Source organism: Dysidea avara, chromosome 5, assembly GCF_963678975.1.
Source record: "Dysidea avara chromosome 5, odDysAvar1.4, whole genome shotgun sequence".
Classification (NCBI taxonomy): Eukaryota; Metazoa; Porifera; class Demospongiae; order Dictyoceratida; family Dysideidae; genus Dysidea; species Dysidea avara.
The window spans coordinates 12,411,222-12,435,221 of NC_089276.1; the positions used below are offsets into that span (position 1 = coordinate 12,411,222).

The 24,000-nt window shown below is 38.2% G+C and overlaps 1 protein-coding gene across 1 annotated transcript in view; it reads left to right on the forward strand.

The window, feature by feature from the left end:
* The first annotated feature begins 3,685 nt into the window (after positions 1-3,685).
* LOC136257041 (broad substrate specificity ATP-binding cassette transporter ABCG2-like) overlaps positions 3,686-24,000 on the forward strand; it is a 32,896-nt gene continuing 12,581 nt past the window's right edge. Inside the window, exons 1-12 of the mRNA XM_066050155.1 lie at positions 3,686-3,848; positions 5,761-5,995; positions 6,564-6,623; positions 6,865-6,979; positions 7,748-7,900; positions 8,054-8,211; positions 9,297-9,448; positions 20,922-21,005; positions 22,227-22,396; positions 22,508-22,573; positions 23,691-23,773; positions 23,820-23,909. Of these exons, the coding sequence (XP_065906227.1) occupies positions 5,772-5,995; positions 6,564-6,623; positions 6,865-6,979; positions 7,748-7,900; positions 8,054-8,211; positions 9,297-9,448; positions 20,922-21,005; positions 22,227-22,396; positions 22,508-22,573; positions 23,691-23,773; positions 23,820-23,909 (1,355 nt within the window). The 5' untranslated portion in view covers positions 3,686-3,848; positions 5,761-5,771. The remainder of the gene's footprint in view (positions 3,849-5,760; positions 5,996-6,563; positions 6,624-6,864; positions 6,980-7,747; positions 7,901-8,053; positions 8,212-9,296; positions 9,449-20,921; positions 21,006-22,226; positions 22,397-22,507; positions 22,574-23,690; positions 23,774-23,819; positions 23,910-24,000) is intronic.

Genomic DNA, 24,000 nt, shown 5'->3' on the forward strand with positions numbered 1-24,000 from the left:
AACCTTTTTAGTGCACCTGATATTGGCATGTCCTTCTGTGCTGCTAAATGTGCACACTTAGGTTTGAAGCATGGAAAGATATGCTCTACTGAAGGAATTAATTTACCTGATGGATTGTCATTGAGGAGCCTTGCATGAGGTGAGACCTAAAAATATCTAGGTGTTTTACAAAACTCAGATGTTAAGCATGGGTTAGTCAGACAATGTATAGAGAAAGAATACAAGTGAAGAGTTAGACTTATTTTGTCTTCTGAGCTGACTAGCAACAACATGATTAAAGCAATTAATTCTACATATGCAAACAGAGAACACTCCTCACCATGTATCACATCCTCAATGGAACAAAGCCCACAGCCCCACGCCCTCCTAATTTTCTTGGAATGTACAGTCGGTCTACATCAGATCTGGGGTGTCTTCCACGTGAAACTGTAAGTAATTTTCTAGTTTGACAATCCAACTATTGTAGAAAACTAGATGGCCATTTAACAATTCCTGCACTGTATCTCATTACTGGTATAGCATATGTCAATAAAGGGAGAGATGCTTTAATTCATGAGGTCAAGAATGCAGATGTATTGCAGGCATCTGAAGGTAAACAAGAGTTTATTTCAAGGCAGCTTAATGAACGAATTGAAAGTTATGTTTCAAAGCCTTTACATGGTTACTATATTAGGAATTGTGGTGATACCATTGACAAGAAGATGAGTTTTTATTGGTTGGTGAAGGGTGATTTATCTTTGGAGTCTGAAGGTTTCATACTTGCAGCACAGGAGCAGTCAGAGCTATGTGTCATATATATGACACAGAAACTTCGTCAATGTGTAGGTTATGTTCAGAACATCCTGAGACTGTTGAACATTTGGTTTGTGGCTGCACTTATCTGGCCGGTCTTCAGTACAAGCATCGACATGATGAAGTAGCCAAGTATTTGCACTGGCTGTTATGTGGGAAGTACGAATTGGAACGTGATGCAGTCTGGTGGAGACCCTCACCATTTTCAGTTTAGGAAAATGAAAAGGTGAAATTGCTATGGGACTTCAATATTTACACTGACAAGGTTATTTATGCCAGAAGACCTGACATCACTGTCATTGACAAACTAAATAATTTGGTAACCTTTATTGATGTGGCTGTCCCAGCTGACAGGAGAGTAACTGATAAGGAGAATAAAAAGATTGAAAAGTATCAGGACTTAAGGATTGAGATTGAGTGATTATGGAATAAGAAGACTAGAGTTATACCAATAGTTATTGGTGTACTAGGAGCTATTTCAAAGCGGTTTAGCAGATTTCTTAAGGACCTCCAGCTACGTACAAAAGCCTAACCCCTATATTCTTCAGAAATCTGCCATCTTGGGAACTGCTGCAATACTTTGCAGAACTCCTCAACTCTCAGATCTAGGATAGATCCGAGTTGGACAGTTTATAGCTACTAGTTGCATTTTTATGTATACTGTGTTTAATAAATAATAATAAAGTGATTGTTCATCAGTGAATTCAGCCCACCTCCTTAATTATTCTGGGTAGCTGATGGTAGAGCAAAGTGACTTGATGCCCTGGCAATTGCCCGGGTCTGACTACGTGACTGTCTTTGTGTTCCATTTCTCATTGCTGACAGTGAAAGGTGTATACTCATGGTAACACCTGAAGGCTTCCCTACGTTTGTAACAGAAATCATTAGCATTTTATGTAGTGACTGAATAGAGGTGCTTCTCGTACTGTAAATTGTGTAATGCTGCACAATGGCTGGCATACCTGAAAACTAAGCGTAGTGGCTTCAGTAATTGATACTTGAGGTACATGTTCTCAAGTCTGGTTTCATTCTTTCTTTTGATGCAGTGTGTAATGGTTCATCAGTCATAGTTAGAGTTAATAATGTTGCAAAAAAAAACAAATAAGCACAAGGAAAAGTTATGAATTATAAGTTCGATTAGGGGTAAAATCATACATACAGTAGCAACCTAATGGAGTGGTTATCATACATACAGTAGCAACCTAATGGAGTGGTTATCATACATACAGTAGCAACCTAATGGAGTGGTTATCATACATACAGTAGCAACCTAATGGAGTGCTTGCAGTCATATTATGGTACCATGAAGGTATTGTGAGGCTTTCTGGTCAATATATTTTTGTGAGAAAGTGCATGATCCCTAAAATACATAGTACAATAATACTGTATGATAAAGCAAATCACAGTTGTCCAAATTGCAATCGTTTCTTTATAAACCTTAATTGACATCAGTATCTATACAGACACATATCACAAACCAAAGCTGCTGATCAGACAATTAAGGGGGTATATGGTTTGTGCTTTCTATACCATTGATTGATTTATAATCAATCAATCAATCAATCAGTGGTCATTCAAAAGTACATGCGAGAAACTCTAACAGTAATCACTCCTCCAGCAGTACTGTGCCCTAAATAATAATATTCAAACATACACATATATGCATGCCTTAATTTAAAGTTCATCTTGGTTTCTTCACATTTTTTTCTCTTCACCTTCACCTATATACCTATATCACAATAACATGCTTTAGTCAACTTATAGTTATCAAGTCCATGGTCTGGACAGTCGTGAGTAGTTCATATAAATTATATTGATTTTATTTATTTATTTGGTAATTAGCAAAGTTTTTAAGGGTAAAATTTAATGCTAATGTACATAAACAAAATATGTTTATAGAAATTAAGAAATTAAATAATGTAAACGATCCTTAAAAGTGACCAAATCTAATTTAGATACAGTTGTATGCTACAACAAACTGTTTCAGTTATAATACTCTTTTTACCATGCAAGTATAATTCCTGACTAGCTGGAATAGTGTTATATAGATCTGGGCAGTTTATAGCTTTAAATAGTATAATTAGCCGTGGTACTATAGTTAGGGATGGTATAGCTGGTAGAAAGACATATGTAATTAAATTTGGTTATTAAACACTTGATATAGTCTGTACTTGAATTATGATACTGTCATCAGTCAACTATAAGATACTATCATATCAAGTTTTAACAGGTAATACTATAAACTAGCAATCTACTATTTAAGACTTTCCTATAAACAACTTCAATCTCTATAAAGCACTCACATGCATGAAGCCTTCTATACTAATGTTTTGTAAAATAATATTGCCATATACAGTTTTGTTGATATAGCTAATTGTGACAGGCATTTTCTTAAGAATGCTCTTTGTTGTAAGCTTCAGTATGGAAATGTTGTCTATTTTTATAAGCAAAGAAGATGCACACAAGGGGAGAAAAATAGTACTCATGGCTATAGTTTATTATAAAGATATGGGTGTTGTAATTGTGCGTCTAATTTCGACTGCTTGTTAGAATACCTCAATCTTTTACTCTACTGCATGGCTTCTTTTCATAAAAAAAAACTTGGTGTCTTATTTTTACTGAGGCAGTTGACTTGAGTTACCTCAATTATACGGCTATGTCACTGGTATACATCTTAATTGGTATAGTTGAATTGGCAATTGACAGAGGCTTCTAGTGCATTGCACATAGCATATGCATAGCATATGTATATGTGTAGCATAGCACTAGCATAGCATAATTATGTATATATATATGGGGCGCTCCGCACCCCACATTATCTATGGCTACACTGATTAGCTATACTTAACAGAAGTCTCCCAGAAGAAGAAGCATACTGCCTTGTAACGCCACAAGGTTACTGAAAGTTGCTGTAGCAGCTAGTAAGCTTACAAAGGCAACGAAAACTCTTTAAAATCATATCTGGGGGCCTGTATACGGTATTCCGTATTTGAAAACTAAGCCGGGACGCGCAACAGTGTTCTTTGTAGGTGGAGCTACAGGTGCCAGAAGGCAAGGTGAGGAACAACTTATAATTGTGTGTACTGGAATTAATGTGCATGTTTATTGTTTATGTACAAAGCACTGCTCAGTCCAGCTACGTGTCAGTTTGCGGGATAACTACAAGAAATTATCGAGTCTGCATGGTCTCGTTCACAGGACTCATAAGTTATTACCCTCTACCGTAGCACAAGAACCGATTTGTGCAGTTTATTTGCGTTCACTTTATAGTTAGCGACATGAGACTGAGTCGACTTGTATACAGACTTTGTGAGAGACTTTGCCTTTGGTTGCTAGCTAACGGTTAGTAAGCAGAATTTAGTTTAGCTATAGGCGCGCCGTTCAAAATTTTTACACTACTGTTCAATTGCACTTTGAATATAATCATGGAGCATTTTATTTCCTGAGTTAATAATAATAATGATAATATATTGCTTTACAGAATTGTGGTACAGCTACACATACAGAAAACTTTGGCTTGCAAGGGACATACTGTAGCTAGCTACAATTCCGAGGGTCTATCAGACACCAGCTCTGGTAGCCTATGTAGTTAACTAACTAGCTATATCTAATTACAATTATCTAACATAGCTTACAAATACGTACAATTGCTTGGTGCAGGAGTCATGGAGCATCGAGAACAAAGGCACAGGCAATGAAATCTACAGGGAGTATTGTCAAAATAGGCTAGAAAATAATTCCATAGAAATTTCTTCAGCTTTACTTCTAAAGATTGAGATAAGTCAATTATTGGTAGTTAGGGGTCTCCAGATGTGCTGATGCAAGACAGAAGACTTAACTTGGCCTCTTTGGACACCACTGAGGCCAAGTTAAGTCTCCTGTCTTGTACTGATGCAAGACAGGAGACTTGCTGTAACTTGGCCTCAGTGGTGTCCAGAGAGGCCAAGTTAAGTCTCCTGTCTTGCATCAGCACATCTGGAGACCCCCAACTCCAGCAGTTGGGGCTGCAGCTTCATCTGGGTGATGCTTATTTATAGACCCAAGCAAGGTACGTAGTACTGTTGTTGATACTAACTAACACACATTGCTCTGCTACAACTATACGGAGCATGCCCTGGCTAGCAACACAGTCTCCTTTCTCATTCAATAACTTCAACATTAAGCACCACAGACTGTTCAAAGTTGGTAGAGGTATCAGGTAAGCGTTACTCTACAATAGTACACTTTGAATTTTGTTATTCGTCCCTGGTGCAGACGGTTGTTGAAGTCTACTGGTGTGCATTTTCACTACATTCCGTGCTGTTATCAGTAAAAATTAAGGCTTAGTATGGAATTGTTCAAGAAATAGTTAGAACTGAAATAGCTTAATGCTAGGTTGTTTATTGGCCAAGTTCAGTTTAAAAAAATCGACTCAGTTAGTTATAGGTAGGAAGTGAAGGCGTGTTATTTTACGAAGCTTTATATGCTAAACTACAGCATCACAGGCTTTGTCTTAATTGGTTTAGCATGTGTCTAGTCCCACCAAAATTGACTAAGTTACCATCCAGATTTTATTTTATTTTTGCAAACTTTAGAGAAGTTGGAATATGGTTGTGCAACTGATTCTTAATTGGGAGGATCAGTTGTTGTGGCCAGTTTTCACAGGTGGCCATAAAATCGGATGTTGAGGATTAGACAGCTACTGCTTTACCAATAGTAGGTACACCACTGGGACCAATCACTTGATGTGTTTTTATATAAATAGCACACAAATGAACCAATGATGAGGAACTGAATCAAAAATTATAATAGTGTGTGGAGCATTTTGCTCACATTGGACAATGGAACACTGCATTACCTCATCAAATCACCATGTCAAGCAATAAAGCTGAAATATTTATCAATTTTAAAAAGATACAATTCATAAATGTTTTGTCTATATTATGGGACGTATGTTGTCTACATATACACATATACCCACACTATTAGAACACTTTGTCATGTCGGAGACAGAGAGTAATAGTGCAATAACAGAGTTGGATCATGCTGAAGATCAACCAGACAGGGTGAAAAAGTTTTCTTTGGTAGATCTAACATCTTACAGTACACCAAACTTTGATGGAAACAGTGTATCATTTGTCAACATCAGCTACACTGTGCAGCCTAATTCATTCTTGGCTTATTTTAAGAAGATTCCTGTAAAGAAAATTCTTGATAATGTTAGGTGAGTTTCAGAGTTTTGTGAGTCTGTGTGGCTTACATGTGTCTATATCTCTATGTGTATGTGTTTGTATGCATGTATGAAGTATGTATGTATGTATGTATGTATGTATGTATGTATGTATGTACGTATGTATGTATGTATGTATGTATGTATGTATGTACGTATGTATGTATGTACGTACGTATGTATGTACGTACGTATGTATGTACGTACGTATGTATGTACGTACGTATGTATGTACGTACGTATGTATGTACGTACGTATGTATGTACGTACGTATGTATGTACGTACGTATGTATGTACGTACGTATGTATGTACGTACGTATGTATGTACGTACGTATGTATGTATGTACGTATGTATGTATGTACGTATGTATGTATGTACGTACGTATGTATGTATGTACGTATGTATGTATGTATGTATGTACGTATGTATGTATGTATGTACGTACATACGTATGTGCATTTGTGTCAGTATAGTATGGTGTCTGGCCCACTAGTACTGCTTGTCTGACTTTGACATTGTCATTTTTTTACTTTTTACTGATGGTTATTGATTGTAGTGGATCAATGAATCCTGGTCTGAATGCCATAATGGGACCAAGTGGAAGTGGAAAGACCTCGTAAGTTTTTTCATATGTGCGTAGTTCATCTGACTACTCAGATTTTCAAATTAACATTTTAATTACAGGTGTGTTTAATTCAAAGCTTATCATATCCATGTGAACTATCTTGTACATGTAGAAATTTACTTTACGGTTTTGAATTTCCCTATTAGAAATTTATATATACACATGCAGTAATTCAATGTATAAACCTGCTAAATATTGTAGCTTGTTGAATGACTGCTCAATTTATTCACAGATTACTTGATATCCTAGCTGACCGCAAGGCTAAGAAGGGACTATCAGGACATGTTCTTATTAATGGTAGGAGACAACCAGGTAACTTCAAGTGTGCCTCAGCCTACGTAGTCCAGGTTAATGGTGTGTGTGCATACGCGTGTGTGTGTTTGTGTGTGTGTGTGTGTGTATGTGTGTGTGTGTGTGTGTGTGTGTGCATGCATGCGCACATGCATTTGTGTGTGAAGCAGCATAGATTGGCTAGAACATTGGCCTGGTAATCAAACGGTTCCAGGTTCAATGCCCAGTTATGCCAAATTGGTGCTGTTGTCGTTTCCTTGAGCAAGAAACTTTACTCACATTGCTCCAGTCTACCCAGCTGTTAAAATGGGTACCTGGTGGCCTGGTGTCATCTGGGGAAGCAGCCCACCCAGTTGTATCATAATGGGTATCTGGTGTAAAGTGGAGAAGCAAATGCCAACTATCCACATCCTGCGTAGTGGGTGAAGGTCCAGGTGGAACTTCAGGTGGCCACACCTTTGTCTGTGAGGCATGGCACAGCCTATTGTGGGTTACTAGTCCTGCCCCAGGAGGATTTTCCTGCACTGATTCAACACTTGAGTAGCAGAGGTGTCCCAGTGCTAGTCCACTGGTTGCATGGCTTTGTGTGCGTGCGTGTGCAAGTGCATGTTATTGTTATTACTGCTTTACAGTGCGTACATGGGTGTGTGGAATGTGCATGCATAGGTGTATGCATGGGTGCATACATGCATGTGTGTGGTATCATATTGGTTGGAACAAGTGTTTTCCAAGAGGATTTGGTAGGGTTTGATTTACAGTTGTGTCAAAAGCAATTTTGCACCCAACTTCACCAGTACTAGTTCTCTGATGTTTATATACTATAGGAGGACTTGCTGATGGGTACATTGTCTGTGAGAGAGAATATAGCCTTTTCTGCTGCTCTACGACTACCAACGTCAATGACAAAGAAAGAAAGATCTGACAAAGTGGAGAGTGTTATAGCTGAATTGGGTCTCAGTCATGTTGCAAACACTAAGGTAAGAAATTTTATTTGCATAATGTGCATTGCTATAATTATATGAATATGTAGGAATACATGTTTATCCAAGCTATTGAATGTCACTTATACAGTGTACACAACATTAGGAGGTCTAATGGCTGTATTTATTGCATTTTTTGTACAACCACAGGTTGGAACGGAGCTGATTAGAGGAATATCTGGAGGCCAGAAGAAATGTACCAGTATTGGAATGGAGTTGATCATTTCTCCTGATATTGTATTCCTGGATGAGCCTACTAGTGGATTAGATGCTACAACAGCAGTATCTGTTATTAAATTGTTGAAGCAGTGAGTATATAGCCTTACCTATGGGTTGATTAGTAAAATAGTTTCTTAACCATATGGTGGTAGTACTGTACGTTAAGGTTTGCACTTCTTACAAAATAACATTAACCAAAAACCAGAGTCACAATATGTACGTAATGGCTCCTTGGCAGTGTTTGGTTGGGAAGAATCAAGCTCAAAGGTATCTTAGAGCAGTCAAAAATGCTTCTAATAAGTTGTTACAGATTTTATAAAATATATTTAGCAATTTTCTTCTAACTACCTTCCTGGTTCCTTCATACAAGCATAGCCCAATAACAGCTAAGGTTATGGGCTTGATTTTTCACTGTTAGATGTCGGCATACTGCAGTATATACAATGTAGACTTACCTTTGTTCTGCTTGTGTCTAATTTCTTTTTGCTGACAGCAGAAGGTGTCAATTCATAGTAGCTAGTGCATGCACTATGTTTGTAATGGGAATTGTTTGTAGTAACTGGATTGCAATTGATTATAGAGGCGCTCCTCGTAATTTTGGAATTTCATAATTTCGGTAATCTTGGAGATTAAAGCATACAACGGCAGTACCAATTGGTCCACGAGTATGCCCCCAATAAGATGGCCTTACATAGGTGGTGGAAGGGAGGCTTGGAGCATCCCCAATACTATAGGTGTATTTTGCAATAGTTGTCATGTGAACTCTTGCAAAGTTTCTAGAAAAGATCAAGATACTCTAATAGAGCAGTCACCCTTATGCAACAATCTAACATATATTAGTGTTTAATTAGCTGAAACCACTAAAGTTCAATCTCCTGACACTTAAATTTCAAAATTTTCCTGTGGGGACATGACACACCAATACTGCCTCTGGATACATTTTGGGCACTCCCAACTCTAGCGTCTGTGCCTTAGTAATGAGTCCATAAAGCATACAAAATGACATGGCTACTGGTGTCATTTTTTAAAATGGTGGCCTTGTAACAAGGCTGCCTTCAAATGAAGCTACAATATACATACATGTATGTCTTCTCTTTTCCATTCCCAGTTTTCCATTTCTAGAAATGTTTTTCTTGCATGTGTATAATATGAATTGTCACTTATATTACTACAGATTGAGCTCATCAGGCAAGGTGATCATAATGTCAATACATCAACCACGTTACTCCATTTACAAGTTATTTGATTCACTGACACTGATGTCTCGTGGTCGACTGGTCTATCATGGACCTGCTAATAAAGCCCTGCCTTATTTCTCTGACATAGGTTAGTACATATCATACAATAGTGTGCTTTGCTTGGAGGGATCAAAATGCCAACATGTGCTGTAAGGTCAATTATCCACATTTATCAGCCCATACAGTAATGTTTGCGCAGATGCAGCAAATACAGTACAGTTATGTGGATGAGACAGTATAGTTATGCAAGAAACGATATGAAAACGAATTGTGATCAAGTATGACGGGATCAAACATTTTTTTTTGCAGAATTTGATATAATCACTCTAAATTTGTAATTACCTGGGGTTATGCAGTTGCACCCCACTTAGTTGTATCAGCCACATATGGTTGCCTTTCTCAGTAAAACAAATCCCTATACACAAAGAAACAAAGAAACATTCATCAAAACATCTACCATAAGCAATTCCTACCAGTAGGAATGGTTGTGGTAAGACAAGTGCTCTGTGACCCAGACTGGGAACACTGGTCTTATCGCCCATGTCAGCAGATTCGATTTTTCACCCAGAACGCTACATGAATAAACTATCTAATTTCACAATCAAAATCAGCTAGACTTGAGTGGTCTGGTTTTGCTGGCTGCTTTTCCCAAGCCCAGTGGTGATCCGTATGTGCGGTGTCGGGCCTTAATGGAGGTGTGGGGCCTTAATGGAGCTCTGGTCAGCCTGGGAATGGCTGTATGTAGCTGTACAGCTTTGTGGTGTTGAATAAATACATCTGCTGTGAATTTCCTTTTATTTTAGCCAGTTTTGAGACCTGAATGGCCCATAACTTGGCCTAATTCATCCCAAAACATTCCTCTTCAATTTTTAAACAGCATCTTTCCTGCCTTCCAGCCCCCCTGCCTCCCACCGCCAGACATGCCAACTCTCATGCATTAGGCGTGAGTCTCACTCTTTGGCTAGTAATGTCATGCTCTCACACCTAACCCTCTGTTTCTCACTCTTTCAACTTAGTTTTCACGCATTTCTCATGCCTGATCTGCTTTATAATTAGCTCTGTGCTTAAAATTGGACAGCCTTGTGCTTATGTATGTACTTTGAGCATGCAGCGACCTTTTTATTTATTTATTTTTTTTTGGTCTTCACTATAAAAAATCCTGGAGCTGTACTTGAGCTTAGTCCACATTGCTGGTAGTGTTTGAGGTATCGCTCCTAAAATTGTTGAGAGGTTGGCATCTCTGCACCCCTTTTGGAGCTCGCCTGATGCAGCCAACCTTGTTTTAAAAATAACTATCTAAAATGGCAGAAAACTGAGCTTTTGACTACTTTTTCAGTGGATGATCTGGAAGCTAATAAATTGTTGTAAAACGTGTGAAAATTTGATACATGTAGCTACCACCATTGGCAAGCTACAACACTCTGAATATTTAAAGCTGGCGTTTCTCGATACTTTCAGATGGGTGATAAGACCGGTTTTCCCAGACTGGGTCACATATATTAATGCATTATTATATCTATATGTGCTAATTACCACACAAATTATATATATATATATCAGTGTGCGAAATAACAATCTGGACACTGACAATTTCTGGTCAATTACACTAGTTGTCAGGCCACAATTGAATTTGTCCGGAAATAGAGTCCTTTCAAGGTTTAGCACAGTGTGATATTAGGCTAGGTGGGAGGCCAGACATAGTGACATTGGCATGTAATTGAGTTATGTATTTATGGTTTGTGGTGTGGCCACAAAGCCTAGCCCAAGAGACCAACAGGTTACAGTACACATGTTGTGACATAGTTCACTTGTATAGTATGTTCACGTTGAGCTGAATCCTGAAAAACAACTAAACATTAAAAAGTGGATTTTTTCTCAACAGAGTTAACATTTCAGCCAACCAGATGATTATTGGTAACAGTAAAGGTGTCAACAACACACACGTACGATTTGGCTCCATTACAAGTTCGGGAAAGGGCTGTAATGGACAATGTGCTTATATGGCTTCCCCATAGGAAATGTATTGTGAAAATTTTGATTGGCCGTAAATATTATGTCAAACATTTGAACAACAAGATTTTGAAATATTTTTAGCAGGTCAAGCAGTACTACAAGTGAGCCAAATTTCAAGATCGTGTGTAATTGCATCCATGAGTTATTAAATGTTTTTGAGGATTCAGCTCAACGTGAACATACTATATGCTTGAGCCAATTATGCTTTGAAACTTTCCTATTATGCTTTTGAGCAGTGCTCAAAAATCCAGCCTATTATGCTCAAAATTATGCTTGAGAGCTGACTGTTTCATTAGAGTATATCTACATTTTTCACTGCTGTATTAGAGTGACTGCTGTATTAGAGTATCTCGATCTTATTTCCGTAAGGTGTGAATAATCAGTCAAGAAATAGCAAAAATAATAACACTGCAAGGTTTTTGATATGAAATGCAGTAATAATGTGTAGTGTGTTCATGTTGTGCAGTATTTTTGGTACGTGCATTGCACGTTTTATTAAAATTCTTGAAAATCGTCCTATTATCTTGGCATAATGCTTGATACTTTTGCTAGCCTATTATGCTCAAAATTATGCCGGCATAATTAGCACAAGCCTATTTACTTGGTAAATGTACTTATAGCTTGTTAGCCATTACTAGCTTTTACTTGTGGTATTCATCTGTACACTTAACTTGTATTTTGAGCTAGAATGAAGTCCATTACAATTCATGTGAGGCACTATTTCATAACAGCAATAGTAAAGCTTGACTAGTACTACTGAGGTAATTTTTCCTAATGACTCCTTTCCTACAAATGCTCCTGTAACAGCACTGAATTTATAGGAGCTCTTATATGTGACCAGAATCCTAAAATGCTGTGTTTGTCTGATCTGTCACGCTTAGTGAGTGGATGAGTAGTAATCAGTTGTACAGTATATTGGTGACCCCAATGCTTGAAACAAATAATTTGGTAAAACACATAGTCTTATTACAGGAAAGGAGAAACACAAAAAATGTAAATGTCCGGACAAATTGTTTTATGTCCACTTAACTTTCATGTTGTCCTGACAGTGTGTCAGCACATGTCTAAAAAGTTATTTCACACACTGCATATATATCAAGACACATGGTAGTGTGTCGTGTGGCCAAGAAAGCCGGCGACCACACCGTGAGTATATTGACAGGAAGAAAGAAAACAGCCTTTTCATGCGTACATAGCTCCATAGCCCCTTCTCTAAAGCACACCATTTTTGCATTATAGCTGTCCCCCAGGTAGGGTACTCCACACAGCAAATTTGATTAAAGTCGCAACAGCCATTTGCGAGATATGGGCGTTCAAAAAAAATTTTTTTTGGATTTCTTCGTTTTTTTCGGCTACGGGGGCTTCGATTTCTTTTCGCATACTTTGCAAAAATTGCTATAAAATACAAACATGTAACTCGATTGCCTCGATCTTTTGGCACAAATGAAGAGCGTGTGACGGTGGATTCACGTACCAAGTTTGCTGTGAATCTGAGGAATATTCAAGGAGTTATGAGCGTTTATTCACGTAAAAAAAGATCAAACTTCTGTCACGGCTACAGGGTAAACCGAGTATAGAAATAACTTGAAAATTGGTGTGTAGATAGGCTGATCATTGTAGCAGTGCCTTTTGATAGTTTGAATAGTAATAGAGTTACAGCGACAAAGTTATAAAGCAAAAACCAAGCAAGTGTAAAATCGCAGGATCGAGATACTCTAATAGAGCAGTCACCGCGGGGTAAAAAAGGTATGCATAAAATTACCAGAGTTCGAACCAGGGACCTCCATATCTAACACCTGCATCCTTAACCACTGTACCACTGCTACCTTGGCTGATCCCCTCACTTAATTTCTGCTTTATAAATGAAATTTCTAGTTGAAATCTGCTTGTAATCAAACATTTGTAATTTTATAGATCTACCAATAGAAGTACTAGATTGTTCTAGAACATTCTATGTATGTTCTATTAGAATTCCTCAAAAAATGTATACTCTATTAGAGTATTACAATAATATTATCAAATATTGAATTAAATCATGCAATGAAATACATTTATAAGTCTGTCTTCAATAATCTTCATTGTATCTACATAGAAAAGAAGAAATGTGAGTAAAAGCAAACCTCAAAGTCAGACATAGGCTGGTTTTGGGGCCTTATAAAGTACAAAAAGAAGTGAAATCCACGCAAAAACATCCAAGCTGTAAAAAAGTGGTGCGGCTTTAAAAAGCCTGGGTGAAAAAAGTTGTGAAATCAAAGGTGGCAGCCAAGAAATGGCTGCAATGATATTAATGCTAAAAATTTTAAAAATTGCTTTGTGCATTGTTAAAGTTTATTAGCATTAACATCATTGCAGCGATTTCTTGGCCACCACCTTTGATTTCACAACTTTTTTCACCCAGGCTTTTTAACGCCGCACCACTTTTTCACAGCTTGGCTATTTTTGTGTGGTATATATATCTAATCCAAAACAGCCAAGTTGTAAAAAAATGAGTGCGGCCCTGAGAAAGGCTATGGTGAAAAATGATGTGAAATCCAAGGTGGTGGCCAAGAAATGGCTGTGATGGTAGGTTAATGGTAAAAATTTTAATAACAACAATTCAGGTGAATTTGGTGCCGCTAGGTCTTGGCACAAAATTCACCTGAATTGTCATTTTATCATTAACCTACCATCACAGCCATTTCTTGGCCGCCACCTTGGATTTCACATCTTTTTTCACCATAACCTTTCTCAGGGCCGCACTCATTTTTTTACAGCTTAGCTGTTTTGGATTAGATTTCACTTCTTTTTGTATTTGTATATCCCAAAGCCAGCCTATGACCGGCTTTGGGACTTTTTAAACTTATCTTTTTTTCTTTACCACAGGAGGAAGAAAAAGATAAAGAAGATTTTACTATTTCTGATTTTATCAGTAAATGTACAAATTATATATAATAAATATATTTATTACATATCAATTATTCCCTACGGATAACTTGTTTGCAGCTGATCTCTCTACTGGGTGACTTGATATGTAGCCGATCTCTATACAGGGTAACTTGTTTATACAGTAGCTGAACCACTGCTTGAAGGTTCTTAGTTTACTAATTTGTTAAGATGCTTTACTGTAGTTGTACCCAGTTATACTGATAGTAAAGTGTCAGTAACTTTAAGTATATGGAACATAATTGTTTTACTAAGTTTTGAATTCTCAGTAAAACATCGGTGAATGCGGGTTTACTGAAAAAACTACTAAAATAACAAACAATTAACTGTTCCATATACTGGGGATACACCACTCAAGTAATCTAAGAAAATTCAAGCAGTGAACTCTCTACAGGGTGACTTGTTTGTAGCTGAACTCTCTACATCTTGATTTCTTTGTAGCTGAATTCTCTTCTGGGTGATTTGTTTGTAGCTGAACTCTATACAAGGTAACTTCTTCTAGCTGAACTCTCTACAAGTTAACTTCTTCTAGCTGATCTCTCTACAGAGTAATTTGTTTGCAGCTGAACTCTTTACATGATGGTTTCTTTGTAGCTGAACTCTCTACAAGGTAACTTCTTCTGGCTGATCTCTCTACAGGGTGACTTTTTTGTAGCTGAACTATCTGCAGGATGATTTGCTTGTAGTTAAACTCTCTACAAGGTGATCCTTCTAGCTGATCTCTCTACCGGGTTATCTGTTTGTAATTGAACTCTCTACAGGGTGATTTGTTCGTAGCTGAACTCTCTACAAGATGATTTGTTTCTAGCCGATCTCTCTATAGGGCAATTTGTTTGTAGCTGAACTCTCTACAGGATGGTTTCTATGTAGCTGAACTCTCTACAAGGTGACCTCTTCTATAGCTGATCTCTCTACAGGGTGATTTGTTTGTAGCTAAATTCTCTACAGGTGATTTTTTTGCAGCTGAACTCTCTACATGGGTTTCTTTGTAGCTGAACTCTCTACAAGGTGACCTCTTCTAGCTGATCTCTCTACAGGGTGATTTGTTTGTAGCTGAACTCTATACAGGTGATTTGTTTGCTGCTTACGCGACAGTTTCTTTGTAGCTGAACTCTCTACAAGGTGACCTTTTCTAGCTGATCTTTCTACAGGGTGATTTGTTTGTAGCTGAACTCTCTACAGGTGATTTGTTTGCAGCTGAACTCTTTACACGATGGTTTCTTTGTAGCTGAACTCTCTACAAGGTAACTTCTTCTAGCTGAACTCTCTACAGGGTGATCTTTTTGTAGCTGAACTCTCTACAGGATGATTTGTTTGCTGCTGAACTCTACATGATGGTTTCTTTGTAGCTGAATTCTTTACAAGGTAACTTCTAGCTGAACTCTCTACAGGGTGATGTTTTTGTAGCTGAACTCTCTACAGGATGATTTGTTTGCTGCTGAACTCTCTACATGATGGTTTCTTTGTAGCTGAACTCTCTGCAGGGTGATTTGTAGCTGAACTCTCTACAGGATGGTTTCTTTGTAGCTGAACTCTCTACAGCATGATTTGTTTCTAGCTAAATTCTCTACAGAGTGATTTGTTTGTAGCTGAACTCTCTACAAGGTTACATTTTCTAGCTGAGTTCACTCTTGTTTCTAGCTGATCTCTCTAAAGAGTAGCTTGTTATAATTAGTAAAGTTGAACTCTTTACAGGGTGGATTTTGATTGTTAAACTCTCTGCATGAAGACTTTTTTGTAGCAAAATTCTCTACAGAGCGAATTGTTTGTAGTTGAACTCTCTACAGGGTGTATGACTTGTTGATAGCTGAACTCTCTTCACTGTGACTTGTAATAATTTTACAGCAATATAATTATTTGTAGCTGAACTCTCTACAGGGTGACTTGCTTGTAGTTGAACTGTCTACAATATTAAGTGGTTGTTGCTGAACTCCCTACAGCATAACTTGCAATGTAATAGAAATCTGTAATGGAGTAAGTCATGAACTAGCTGAATGCCCTATTAGGGTGACTGTTCTATTAGAGTATCTCGATCTCGCATTTGCTACACGGAGTTGGCTTTGGAATCATAACTCAGTGGTTTGTAATCCGATTGTTCTGTACTACTGCAAGGACTTTCTACGATGACTATTCCAGCTACATACCCATTTTCAGCTCACTGCTTTATACGGTTTGCCTGGTAGGCGTGAAAATTATTGGTATTTTTATTCACGAATCTCGATCGCGCAATTGTTACACACCTTCGGTTTCGTGTCATATCTCCTTGATCTTTATTTCGATTGCTTTCAAACCACTACAAGGCACTCCTACAATGGTTGATCTATCCACAAAACGATTTTCAACTCATTCCATGAAGCGGTTTACCCTGTCGACGTGATAACAAATCGATCTTGTTTTACGCGAATAATTGGTCATAAATCCTTAACCATTCATCGGATTTGCACCAACTTTGATACTAGGATTCGCCTTTGGACTACCTTTCTGTGTACGAAATTTCAGGGCGATCGGAGTGCGCGTTTTCATTTTATAGCAATTTTTTCAAGTGTGCGAAAACACAAAGAAGAATAAGAAAAAAAAACGAAGAAAAAAACGAAACTTTGGCTACTCGTATCTCGGAAATGGTTTGAGCGATTTCCTTCAAATTTGGAATGTGGACTCGCCTAGCTGGCGAGCAACTCTGCAACAAATTTGGTTCCAATCGGATAAGGTATCACCGAGATACATAGGTGTGAAAATGACGTTTTCTTTCTTCCTGTCAATATACCCACGGTGTGGCGCGCCGGCTTCTTGGGCCGCACGACACACTATCGTGTGTCTTGATCTAAACCAAAACAGCCAAGCTGTAAAAAAAGAGTGCCCCCCCCCCCCCCCCCAAAAAAGGCCAAGGTGAAAAAAGATGTGAAATCCAAGGTGGTGGCCAAGAAATGGCTGTGATGGTAGGTTAAGGCCACTCCAAATAAATTCTCTGTTTCCCGTCCTGGACTCAGGAATATTTGCATGCGGGCGGGCGGTCCATTTCCATTATGTCATTATAAGATTGGCTAGCTTTTCAAGCCATTATTTGCCTGGCACTGTCCAGCAAAAAGGCTGCATAAAAGCATGCTTAAGCTTGTTCCTTCCTTTGTAAGTTGCAAAAATAACACAAACGTGAAGTTTGTGCTGACTTGATAACACTGCTGACACGTGAGCTGACACTGTTTCAAGATAGCTTTTACTGAGCCTATCAGTACGCAAGAATAACCGGAAAATAATGGAAGAATACGGAATAATGGAATATTTAGAGCTGGCAGTAACCAGATGCGGGCGGTGGACGGGAAACAGAAAATTTATTTGGACTGGCCTAATGGCAAAAATTTTAATTACGACAATTCAGGTGAATTTGTGTTGCCTCCTCCACTAGGATTCAGCACCAAATTCACCTTAATTGTCGTAATTAAAATTTTTGCCATTAACCTACCATCACAGCCATTTCTTGGCCGCCACCTTGGATTTCACATCTTTTTTCACCTTGGCCTTTTGGGGGGCCCGCACTCTTTTTTACCAGCTTGGCTGATTTGGTTTAGATATCACTTCTTTTTGTATTGCAAGCCACAAAGCTGACCATATGGCTTTGTTGCTTCCTTTTAACTTGTTTTTTTTTTCTTTACTGCAAGAATTGTGGAACAAAGGAAGTAATTGTGTGTATAGCTTTTGTCTGAGGAAATATTTGTATATTTAACATTGAATGATGATTATCACATACTGTAGTTAATAAGGTGACTTCTTACATAACTGAACTGTAGCTGAAACTCTCATTGTTTGTAGCTGAACTCTCTTTTCAGGGTGATTTTTTTCTAGCTGAATTCTCTACAGGATGATTTGTTTCTAGCTGAACTCTCTGCAGGGTGATTTGTTTGCAGCTGAACTCTCTACATGGTGGTTTCTTTGTAGCTGAACTCTCTACAAGGTGACTTGTTCTAGCTGAACTCTCTACAGGGTGGCTGAACTCTCTACAGGGTGATTTGTTTGCAACTGAACTCTCTACAAGATGATTTGTTTCTAGCTGATCTCTCTATAGTGTAACTTGATTGCTCTACAGGATGGTTTCTTTGTAGCTGATCTTTCTACAGGGTGACTTGTTTCTAGCTGATCTCTCTACAGGGTGACTTGTTTCTAGCTGATCTCTGGGTGACTTGCTTCTAGCTCTACATGGCGACTTGTTTCTAGCTGAGCTCTCTATAGGGTTTTCTGTTTGTAATTAAACTCTCTACATGATGGTTTCTTTGTAGCTGATCTCTCTACAAGGTGACTTCTTTCTAGCTGATCTCTCTACAGGGTGATTTGTTTCTAGCTGATCTCTGGATGACTTGTTTCTAGCTGATCTCTCTACACAGTAACTCGTTTGTAGCTGAACTCTCTATAGGGTTATCTGTTTGTAATTGAACTTTCTACAGGATGGTTTCTTTGTAGCTGATCTCTCTACGGGGTGACTTGTTTCTAGCTGATCTCTCTACAGGGTGAACTTGTTTCTGGCTGAACTCTATACAGATGATTTATTTGCAGCTGAACTCTCTACATGGCGGTTTCTTTGTAGCTGAACTCTCTACAAGGTGATTTCTTCTAGCTGATCTCTCTACATGGTGATCTGTTCGTAGCTGAACTATCTGCAGGGTGATTTGAACTCTCTACAAGGTGATCCTTCTAGCTGATCTCTCTACAGGATGACTTTTTCTAGCTGAACTCTCTACAGGGTAATCTGTGCATAGCTGAACTCTCTGCAGGGTGATTTGTTTGCAGCTGAACTCTCTACATGGTAGTTTCTTTGTAACTGACCTGTCTATAAGGTGATGTCTTCTAGCTGATTTCTCTACTGGATGACTTGTTTCTAGCTGATCTCTCTATAGAGTTATAACATGTTTGTATAGCTGAACTCTTTACAGAGTGGTATTTTGATTGGTTGCTGAACTCTCCAGCTACACGGTGAGTTGTTTGTACTACAGAGTGACTTGTTTGTAGCTGAACTCTCTACAGAGTGACTTACTTGTAGCTGAACATTGTATAAAGTAACTTGTTTGTAGCTGATCCAGATGAACTCTCTACTTGGTAGCTTTTTTGTAGCTGAACCCTCTATGCAGTGACTTGTTTGTAGCTGAATTCTCTACAGAGTGACTTGTTGTAGCTGAACTCTCTACAGGGTGACTTGTTTATAGCTGAATTCTCTTCGGTGTGACTTATAATGTTCTGAATCACTACAGCAACATATTTGTAGCTGAACTCTCTACAGGGTGACTTGCTTGTAGCTGAATTGTCTATAAGATTAACTTTTTGTAGCTGAACTCCCTACAGAATAACTTGCAATGTAATATAATTCTATAATGGAGTAAATTATAAACGTAGCTGAATGCTCTAGTCTATTAGGGTGACTGTTCTATTAGAGTATAATCTTGTGACAATTGAGGTTGGCTGTTTGGGCCATTTCATGCCACAGACTGTCTCTAAACTAAGCGATGTATGCCATCTACCGAAGAATATTATTCGTTGTATTCTTCAGCAAGCAGCTCGTGTTGCAATCTCCTGTTCATATAGGATCTTTAATTCCCGTGCTTCCACTACTTGGGATGTAGTTGATCTGTTTACCTGTTGAGAAGCCATGTATAATTGTTTAGTTTTGTATGTAGTTTTTTTTTTTTTGGTCTTGCCAGGGCTCCATACTTATTAGTAATAACTTGGTAACCCTGAGACTGGACTCCTGACCCCTTGTAATTATTTGTTCATGTAATTGTCAATTATTATGATGTTTATCTCTCTCTCGATCTCGCATATGCTACACGCAGTTGGCTTTGGAATCATAACTCAGTGGTTTGTAATCCGATTCTTCTGTACTACTGCAAGGACTTTCTGTGATAATTATTCCAGCTACACACCGATTTTTAGCTCATTTCTCTAAGCAGTTTGCCTGGTAGGCGTGAAAACTAATAGTTTTCTTATTCATAAAAATCGATCGCGTAATTGTGACACAGGTTGGGTTTTGTGCCATATCTCGATGGCCTTTAACTGGATTCCTTTCAAACCACAAAAAGGCACTCCTACGATAGTTACTCCATCTACATAGCAATTTTCAGCTCATTCCTTCAAGTGGTTTACCCTGTGGGCGTGACAGACCTTTGACCTTATTTTACGCAAATAATCGGTCATACCTCCGTGAATGTTCATCGGATTCCTACCAAACTTGGTACTGAGATTCGCCTTAATGAGCCCTTTAAGTGTGCCATATTTCAGCCCGATTGGAGTACGAATTCGTGTTTTATGGCGGATTTTACGAAGTGTGCGAAAAGAAGAAGTATAGAAGAAGAAAAAAATGAAGAAAAAAAACCCTAACTTTGGCTGCTCATGCCGCTCGTATCTCGGAAATGGCTGGAGCGATTTGCTTCAAATTTGGAATGTGGGCTCCCCTACCTAGCCGGCACTTCTGTAGCAACTTTGGTTTAAGGAATCACGGAGTTACAAAGGTGTGAAAATCACTTCCTGTTAATATACTCACGGTGTGGCGAGTCGGCTTCTTGGGCCGCACGACACACTACCGTGTGTCTTGATATAGTGTGCTTCTATTGTACATCTTTTTTGTACTATATATGGGCTCACTGTAGGTTACCAGTGCGAATACCATGATAATCCTGCTGATTTCTATCTTGATGTGATCATGGAGAATGAAAAGGATAGTGTTCCTCAAGGTGATTTTTCACATGGTTTAATGTGCAGTGTAAGCATAACTTAGGCCATCATTATTATATTGTTTGCTTCCCATCTGTCAGCTGCAGGCAGACACTGACTACTGAAGTGGTATATGTTTCTGAGTCTCTGTATTCACAGACTTCAAGCCTTCTCACAGGTTTCTAGTGGGATAGCAGAGATTTATATACTCAGTTATACATGACTGTTCTATTAGAGTATCTCTATCTTGAAATGTGCATAGACTACATATGCTCTCTGTGAAGCAAAAGTGGAAAGATTCCAACCTACTAGTTACTGTGTTGTTACAGTATGATTATGTGCACAGCTACTTAACACTCAGTCATTTGGTAACTCGTTCTCTATTATAGAATAGCACATTCACATAATTTCTAGTACTCATACAGACAGAACTTGCCATGCTAACTTGAAGCAGTTATCCCATATACCAATTAGGTATAAATTGCCATATCAGTAACCAATCCAATTATCACTCTACCCGGGAACCACAGGGACTCGACTTCTTGTGGAATTTTACATACTTCACAATGTTTATACATCCTATATTTGTCTTGTACTACACTGTAGATACCTTAGCTTTGTATAAGTCACAGTGGATAGTCTCGCATAGCCATACCACATTTTCTCAGTCACATTGCTTTGAAACATGATGCCTATATCAATTAGAAATTATAAGCCCCTACAAGTCTGGACTGCATAGCAATCCACTCATTCTTCACACTTCCCACAACTAATGGTATTAATTAGAGGTATGGTTTCACCTTCATTCGTCACATTAAGCATGAAGTTTGCTTGTTTAGTTGCTGGTGTAACTTGCAGTGATCACTTCACTGAAGCTATTTCTGTTTGTACAAAGTTTCTGAGTTTTAGTAGCTATAGACTAGTGCATCACGAGTGACCCAATGAAGTCAGCTGCAAACCTTTTGAGAGGTACTTGTAATTTTTATATAAGCAACAATTGAAGCCTTGACTGACTCACTGAAGTAAATAGTATAAGTATAAACATTGTAGAGCATATAAAACTCCACAGAAAGTTGCAATTGGATCTCCTCAGGTCCACTGTTTATACCAACCCACATTAGAGTGGTCATTGCACACATATGAAATCATACTTGAGGTCGCATTATCAATTATAAATGATTAGAACAGGTTTCACTGTATTGGGAACAAGTACAAGGGAAAATGTTTCACTATTGCCATAGATAATGACTTGGACAATGTAGGACCCTCAAAAAATCTTAGTCTTGCTGAGTTATTTGAGAAGAGCAGAGAGTTTCAATCACTCAAACAACGTCTTGACATTCAGCTAACAGAAGCTCTTAATGAGCCCCAAGGACTGTCCCCAGAATTTACCACTGGCTTTTTCTGGCAGGTAAAGACTTGTAATAAGTGTTTGTGTGATATATATATAATGTACGTGGCAAGTAGTGCATCTTACACTGTGTATATTACTCATTATGTGCATATACTTATTTTGGTATAGTGCGGTGTGCTTGCAGTCAAGACTCTTCGCAATCTTGTCCGTGATAAGTTAACAGCAGGTGTACAGGTATGTGTGTGTTAGGTGTTATTTTATGAATGCAGCATTAATATTATTGTCGATTGTGTTTTACATACTACCATGTCCTAGATTTTTTCAATTTAGTCTGCTTTGCTGTATACAGCAGAAAGTCTATTTAAAACTCTAGCTCTATGCGTGGCTAGAGAAAGGAAGAGCTCACTTTTTACAAAAGGATTCATTTAGCACACTAGTATATAAAAATGAAATGAAGTAGTGATCCAAGCAGTAAAAATTCGTGTAGCAAGAGATGAATGATGGTATTACAGCATAGCTCAGTGGGAAAATCCATACATTGGCATGTTATAACAATAATTTTGTTCAATGCCAAAGTAGGGATTTTCCCACCGAGCTATGTTGTGATACCATCATTCACCTTTTGTTTCACTACTTTTTATTACTTAGACCCTAATAATTTTTAATATAGTAGTTTGTTTAGTTTTCTGTTATAGCACACACCTATACATGTGTGACTGTTCTATTAGGGTGACTGCTGTATTAGAGTATTCCAAGTCAGCCAAAAGGTGTGGTATATTTTCATTTTGGTAACATTATGAATACAGCCAGACCAATAATAACAGGATGTATCATCGTGATCAAGTAAATAGGTTGTTAAGAGGTGTGGCCCTCAGGCAGTGCTTGATCATTATTAATCAACCAAGATCACATTAATAGGCGTGTTCGAGTGGGCATGGTATTGAACCTATCATGAAGTTACTGATATCTACCAAGCGTAAGCACTTAAATTAGTTTGCGGCATCTAAATATACTGCTAAAGGAAAGTTTTGATAGGGAAAATTAACAACTTAAAATGGTTTCATTGCATGAAGAAGGTTGAAGACAGCCTGATTGAAGATAAAAGGAAAGACAAGGCGCAGAGGGCACACACTTGTTGGAACCCCAAAAGGCACACCTCACTGGTGAGTTTGTTATTGTGATGTAAAATGTTGGCCATGCGCTACTTTGTTTGGCCTCCAGCCTTGCGACTGTGGTCAGGCAGGCTGGCAGTCAAATGAAACCTCAAGTTTCAGTGATTTTTTAAAATTCTATATCTGGCCGCCTGTGTTTTCTTATTTGCAAAGTTGTTCCTGAACTTGTTGCTATTCAGATTTCGATGATGCTTGGGACTGCCTTACTGGTTGGGATAATATTTCTTCAAGCTGGTGATGATTTTGGTGGTGTACAAGACAGGTATGTGTACAGAAAACATTTGAGTTTTGTCATACATGATCCACAGACTTGGTGCAATGTTTTTTGCAATTGCCAATGCAGCGTTTATGAATATTTCAGCTATTGGAGTGTTCTTGAAAGAGAAGCAACTATTTGTGTAAGTAACTACATATTGTATACAGTGTATCCACACACCCCTAATACACATGAAAATGCTATGCATCTGTACATGTGTGTGTGTGTGTGTG